Source organism: Orycteropus afer, unplaced genomic scaffold (genome assembly GCF_000298275.1).
Source record: "Orycteropus afer afer isolate SDZICR_OR568_19922 unplaced genomic scaffold, OryAfe1.0 scaffold00512, whole genome shotgun sequence".
NCBI classification, from domain to species: domain Eukaryota; kingdom Metazoa; phylum Chordata; class Mammalia; order Tubulidentata; family Orycteropodidae; genus Orycteropus; species Orycteropus afer.
Genome location: NW_006922099.1, coordinates 251,128 through 258,607, shown reverse-complemented (window position 1 = coordinate 258,607; position 7,480 = coordinate 251,128). Strand labels below are relative to the sequence as shown.

Below are 7,480 nucleotides of genomic sequence, written 5' to 3'. Positions count from 1 at the left end.
AAAAAAAAAAAAGACATAACATTATATATTTTAACTTAGTTCATAAATACATCTTTAGTTAAAAAATAAATTAATTAAAAGGTAATAAAATATGGTAACGAAAACTCCCCACACTACATGTGGAAATACCAGATCAAAAAGAAAACAACTGTTTCATTTTTTTCTAAAAATAATGCTAAACAAAATACTTCACTGTAGGCTCATTAGTATGTTCAGCAGTGGTATCACTGTAAAAGATCAAACCCATCTTTACTGGACTAAAATGGCCTAGGTAGTTCTTTGCTGGCATCTCACAGGGCTCAACTGCAGGTCAACTTTTACTATTTAGGTGAACGTATTCAGAAAGTAAAAAGAACTAGAGAAACGCCAAGTGGTATTTATATTACAAAAACATTTTCTTAACACTTGTATTTTTAATGGAAATATCTCCACTAATGAGATCGTCAATAAATGCTGCTTAAACTACCTTCCCAAAATACTGCAAAACTGTGTCCATTTCTCCATACCCTTGCCAACAAGTTTTTTTGTGAATTGCTTTGCCTATTTTTCCACTGAGACTGTTAAAGAAACTCATGTATTTCCCCTTTTCTTAACAAAACCCAAAAAGGAAACGAAGCCCAATGAACAAAGTTACATATTTTCAATATTATCTCTGATTTATTCTCACAGGGAAGTAATGAATCATATTCTCAATCACTAAAATCGATTTTACTTCACCTTAAGATTTTTGAGTATATTTAAGTAATACAGAGATCAGTATACAAATAAAAACACCAAAGATCAAGATTTTAAAAGATTAAAAAAACCTGTTCTGAAAACATTATTTTGCAAGTATCTCATTCACTTTAATTATACAGATATACAAACCTTAATAAATGAAGTATTCTTGAAAATTTTATATGGAAATCCAGTTAGCTTTAATTTCTTCACAATTTTTATGGATTTATCCAGATCAAGAACAACTCCTGTGGCAGCAATCCGGAAATCAGGCTAAAAGGAACCCATAAGATTTGAATAATCCCAGTAAGAGAAAAATAACAATTCCTTGTGATGTAATAAAATACTGCAGTACACTGACATACTTAATAAACATGGCACTTTGAGACATAGTCTAACCATAGCAGTAGTTAAGTACTCAGCTCTTAACTGAAAGGTCAGCATTTTGAACTCACCAGTCTCTCTGCAGGAGAAAGATGTGGTAGTCTGCTTTTGTTAAAGATTTACAGCCTTGGAAACTCTGTGAGGAAGGTCTACTCTGTCCTATAGGGTGACTAAGAATCAGAATCAACATGATGGCAAGGGAGGTTAGCCATATATAGTCTTTCTAACTCTCACCAAATGACTGGGTGGGACTATGCTATGAGATGCTTGTGGCCCACTAAGGGAATCAGACAGCTTGCTAATAATGTAAATAGCATGGCAAGGTGCTCTTGTGGGGGTGGGACCATGCAAATAAGGTGCATGGAACCCTAAGGAGGGAGTTGGTCACTTCTGTCATCCTGCCAGGTTTAAAGGAGAGCCAATCCCAGAGCACAGGTCAAGGACTTGACTACCACCAAGATGGGAGTGGAGTGTGCCCTTTAGACTTGTGCTAGGAATCTTCTAGACCCAGGAGACAGAGAACTATAACACTAGAGATGGTGAGAGATTACAAGAAGCAGTGACAGAGAAATGGTGGCAGCAAAGGCATTACCACCAGTAGACCATCAAGAGATAGTGTGGTGGGTTTTCTGGCTTATAGCGGGAAAGAGCTAAGTGCCTTTGAGCCAAGGCTCAGTGGCAGAGTGGGAGTCTTTGCGCACCTGTTGGAAGAACTAAAAAACTTTGTAACACTTGTCCAAGCAGGGCTGAGGTCAGGCTAGCCCAAGAAGGCCGAGAGGCTGAGGCCAGAAACAGGCATGCCTGTGTGCACAGCTGAGAAGAAGAGCTGTCCTGATCGAAGAAATGTAACCTGAGTTGTTTCTGATCCTTAATTGCAATCTATCACTTCCCTAATAAACTCCATAATTGTAAGTTCTGTCTGTGAGTTGGGTGGCCACCGCAACGAATTAGCAAACTCAGCAGAGAAGTAGAGAGAGCCATGGGAAAGAGAGCTGATGTCAGAATTGGTAAAAGGGTTGGAAATAGGAGGCACATCTGAGGTCTTCGTCATAGGAATTAGTCATGGCCTGTTGCTGATGATTCTCTCTCCCCTTCAGGAAATTAGAGGAGGTTAGAAGACCCTGATGTCTCTTTTACAATTACTGAAGTGCATTTCACTTACAATAAGCTAAGAAAGAATTAGAGAACATCTAAACATGCAAAACAGTATTTTAACAAAAGCAATCTAACACTTAATATGTGTAAATCATACTAATGATGATGATATGAATACTCTCTTGAGAGTCGTATCATACTAACACAATTTCACAATAATGAACTATTTGGAATGGAAAGTATACCTCAGTTGTAATGTTTAAGAAATTAAATTTTGGAACCACAGGGAGGATTCTGTCCTTATTCTGTTTTCTTCTTTGTTATATGGGGTAAAACCTAAAACTATTCTGACTAAATAAAAAGTGTGTGAACATACTTTGCTAACCAGCGTTACCAAAGGTTAACTCAAATTGGTTTATGGGTGTATTCCTAGAACCTAGTATATATAATGTTTGGCAAATGTACGCACTGCTTAAATAAAAGTCCAAAATATACATAAAAATATAAAATGTCATCAGTTATCATTATAATTCTTCTTTTACCTCCCTCTTCTCTACTCCCAAACCCAACTTTAAGACAATGCAGGAGAATTAAAAGCAAGGATAAATTTACTATATATTTCACACTGAAAATGAGTAATTTTCAGTTTAAAATTTCATGTACATAGTAGCTTATATTTCTCAAACACAAACTATAAAAGAAAACACCGAAGATACTTACCATCATTCCACTGACAGACTGTATTGCCAAAAACCCAGTTCCCTGTGGAGTAACTGGACCTTAAAAACAAAATAGAAAAACTAAAAAAAGAATACAAAGCAGCACAATTTTTATCTGGTTTTAAATAAATACTCTAATCGAAACCAGTAAAGATATGACTTAGGAATTAATTAAATGAATAAACCAAAATTGAACTCTGGTAGTGTACTGCCTAAGGCACTTGACTGCTAACCAGAAGGCTGGAGGCTCAAACCCACCATCCACTCCTCGGAAGGAAGATGGGGCAATCTACTTCCATAGTGATACTGCCTCGGAAACCCAAGGAGGGGTCGCTATGAGTTGGGTCTGACCTGATGGCACATAACAACAACAACATAATGATAAAGCCTAAATGGTTTATAATTTAAGCTAACAAGCAAGTTATTCCAATATTTCACCCCAAAATGTTGCTCCACAATGCATGTGCTGTGGGGTGTATTTTAGAAGCCTTTGCCTTCCATTGTGGTCTTCAATATAATAGAGCGGGATGGTCTGAAACCTCCTCCACCCTACAGAAAAAATTATTGGGTCTCGGGACTTGAGGATTTTCTTATACCAACGATGTTTCTTCAGACGTATCTGAAAGGAGAAAAAATTTCATTCAATAAAATCACTGGTGTGGACTTAAGTCCAATCATTTACAACAAAGGGTACCTACCTGCACATATCCAACATTGCCCTCACTATTGCCCAAACCACCCAGAATAATTGGGTGATGAGGGTCAAAGTTCAGCACGAATTCACAGGGGACATTTTCTATCTCAATCCGGACATACATCCCAGGTCGAAAACCCTCATACTGAACTCTGGTCACATCATCTTGATCTTCAAATTCTGCCCGGTTAAGCTATATATGATGGGGAAGAAAAATCCACAATACTGTTATTGTTAATAAGATAACAGTGTAAGATTAACATAAACTGAGTAAATAAATTGAGTAATTTCTAAATAAAGGAACCAGGAATGGAATTATTCAGATTTTATCCTAGTTAAAAAGAACATATATTTCACTTTTACTGTTTGTTCAGAATATGTCACAACTGGTTTTTTCTTTGTTGCTTCAAGATAACAGCAAATGTAAACAACTCAGAAAGGCATCCTACTGCTAGGCAGCAAATGCTCTCAATTTCCTCAATCAACACTTTTTAACTCTCCCAAAAAGGATTTCACATTTTTTCTTATGTCTTTCAATGCCAGTAACTCTTCCTTCATCTCTTCTGACAGCTGATGACTGTTTCCTAATTCACTCAAAAACATAATCTACTCGAACTTCTACAACCAATCCTCTACCAGGATTTACATCAATAAACAAAAAACAAACCCACTGCTATTGAGTTACAGAGCAGAACTGCTCCATAGAATTTCCAAGACTGTAAATATTTATAGAAGCAGACTACCTCATCTTTCTCCTGCACAACGGCTGGTGGATTTGAACCATCAATCTTTTGGTTAGCTCCTGAATGCTTTAACGACTACACTACCAGAGTTCCCTTATGTACTCTGGTAGTTAAGGTTGTGTGTCAGCTTTGCTGGGCCATGGTTTTGAGTGGCTGGGCAGCTGGAAGTAGTATTCCCCATGATAAGATTATAATCTCATCCATGTGGAATCTTCTGTGACCAGCAGCAGTTGCCTTCACAGTGTGGCCTGATTCTAGTAATAAGGAAAAGCCTTGAGAAAGGTCTCCAGCTTTCTGGATCCTGCATTTGGCCAAGTCTTCATCTCAGTAGCATGCCAATCTTGGGACTGTTCCTGGACTTGACCCAGTGGTCTGCCGTGTTGACTACTGATCGTGGGACTGTGCCATTCTACTTGCTGACCCTGGATTCATCAGCCTCAGCTGCCAGCAATTGCCTGAGTTGAGATGCCTCTAGCTCCTGTGGGCCTGGAGCAAGAGGAAGAGATGAAGCCCAAGGTCAAGAGGCCTTCACCCAGCCCCTAGAGCCAGCACTCTGAATTTGGACTTCTATTTTCCTAAACTGTAAGAGAATAAATTCCTATTTGTTAAAGCCATCCATTTGTGGTATTTCTATTATAGCAGCACTAGAGAACCAAGGCAGAATTTGGTACTAAGAGAGTGGGGTGCCACTCTATCAGACACCTAAAATGCGGAAGTAGGAGTGAAGCAAGTCCTTGGACCCAAGATCCCCATGCTGAGATCATGGCAGAGAGATAGCAGCAGCAGAGCTGAGACAGGCAGGAGACAGAGTGATAGGCTTGCGAACCCATGGATCAAGAAAGCAAAACGTCTCCGGGCAGGAGGCTTTTTGGCAGAGTGGGTTGCCTTTAGGCATTAATTGGCAGAAGCTGAGAGATCAAGGAAATGGGAAGTAGTATTGCCTCAGTCTCATAAGGTAGGACTCAAAGGCCTCTTCAGGTAAAAGCACCACAGCCTCCTAGGTTTCAAAGAGTCAGATCTTCATCTACATGGTTCTGGAGTATGGGGCTGCTGTACATGAGCACCAGTGGAATAGGGCCATATGTGCTGCCCAAAAGGGAGGGGGTGAAACTGCAATACCCAAGGGGCAGAAGAATAGGGCCTGCCAGGACAAGGGGATAAGGCTGTCACTCAGACGGCCTAAAAGACTCAGGCTACTCAATTAATCTGTATAGGTGCCAGGTTGACAAGGGGTGGAAACATGGTAGTTAAGGTTGTGTGTCAACTTGGCTGGGCTGTGGATTTTAGTGGCCAGCCAGCTGGATATAGTTATTCTCCATGAGACTGTAATCAACTACAAGGTGGAATCTGCTGTGAGCAGCTAAGTAGTTGCCTCTGGGGTGTGGCCTGCTTTCTGTATATAAGAAGCTTTAAGAAGGGTTTTTGGCACATCTGAATCCTGCATTTGGCTAAGTCTTCATCTCAGTGGCCTGCCAATCTTGGGATTGGGCCATTCTACTTGTCAGCCTCACCAGCCAGCAGCTGCCTGATTGAGATACCTCTAGCTTCTGTGGGCCTGGAGCAAGAGGCAGTGATGAAGCCCAAGATTGAGGGATCTTCGCATAGACTCTAGAGCCAGCACTCTGAATTTGGACTTCTATCCTCCTAAACAGTAGGAGAATAAATTCCTATTTGTTAAAGCCATCCATTTGTGGTATTTCTATTATAGCAACACTAGAGAACTAAGACATGTATCCAGAGCCAGCCTTTTATTATAGCTCTACACTGTCCAATATGATAGTCACATGTGGCTATTTAAATTGAAATTAATTAAAATGAAGTAAAATTTTAAAATTCAGTTCTTCAGTCAAACTAGCCACATTTCAAGCCATCAATATCCACAAGTGTCTAGAGGCTAATTAGAAATGTACTTGAAGGCTTTTAGTGACTCTGATGAGCATTTTCATATTTTGGTGGTTATGTTTATCACGAAGTTCTTTCGGATAGCAGTTACAGACCACTTATCCATTCCCCTATTAAATGCCAAACTTCACTTGTACACTAGATAACATCAACTCTTGCTGAATAGTTTTATTCCAATAAATCTTCCCTTTTATTTCTCTCATTTAAAATCTTGATTCCACTTCCCCCACCAACTACTGCCTCATTTCTCAGCAGCAAAACTCCAGAACAATTTTCCATAGTCCCAGTCTGCACTTCCTCTTCTCCCATTCTCTCTTAAATCCACATGGTCACATCTACCACCCCGTTAAAATGACTGTTAAAGTCACTAAAAGACTGCATATTTCTAATCTAGTGGTCAATTCTGTCTTCATTTAACTTATCACTAGGATTTGAAACAATGTAGCACTCCTTTCTACAATGGTATCCAGCATACCTGTTTTCTTAGATTACTTCCATCTTGCTGAGTACTGTGCAAATGCCACTGATATTTCCTTCTCTTTGCCCAACCTCTTATGCTGGAGTGTCCCGTGTTCTGATGCCCTCCCTCCTTCTGTATCTATGCTCACTCACTAGAATTCTTCATCCTATTCATGGCATTAAATAACAGCATCCATATACTAGAGGTTCTACATTTTAAATCCCTGCCCCAACCACTTTCCAGAACTCTCAACTGCCTATTTAATACTCCATTTACCTAAAAGGCAACTCAAACATAACATATTCAAACTTCATTTCCCTGCACAAACCTTTATCTCCTAGAGGGTTTCCTTAGGACAACCCAATCATAATTTCTCATCAGTCATCTTTATTTCTTCTCTCTCACACCCCAATTTCAATCCACCAGAAATCCTTATCGATCTACTTTTAAAATAATGTATATTCAGAATTCAATTATTTTCCTCACCTCCACTGCTACTTCACCAGTTTTTATCACCTTAATCTCTTACTGAACTAGAGAAATCTTTTCAAAGGTAAGTCAGATCATTTCTCTCCTCTGTTCAAAACTATTCAATGGCCTCCATTTCACTCAGAGAAATCCAGAGTCCTGAAACAAAAACTTCAGAACTAGGTTTACATGTCTTAGTCATTTCTGTCAAAGGGCATTACAGACTTGTAACCACTAAGTTAATGACTAATCAGGAGATACTCTGATCAGATGAAGTCTAAGTTAACCAAAACCTGAG

At 39.2% G+C, this 7,480-nt stretch overlaps 1 protein-coding gene across 1 annotated transcript in view; it reads right to left on the bottom strand.

Moving 5' to 3' along the window:
* The window catches only part of BMS1 (BMS1 ribosome biogenesis factor), an 89,886-nt gene that overhangs the window by 6,988 nt on the left and 75,418 nt on the right, over positions 1–7,480 (bottom strand). The window contains exons 15-18 of the mRNA XM_042782921.1: positions 3,614–3,802; positions 3,354–3,534; positions 2,917–2,975; positions 868–990 (exon numbers count right to left, since the gene is read on the bottom strand). Coding sequence (XP_042638855.1) covers positions 868–990; positions 2,917–2,975; positions 3,354–3,534; positions 3,614–3,802 — 552 coding nt within the window. The remainder of the gene's footprint in view (positions 1–867; positions 991–2,916; positions 2,976–3,353; positions 3,535–3,613; positions 3,803–7,480) is intronic.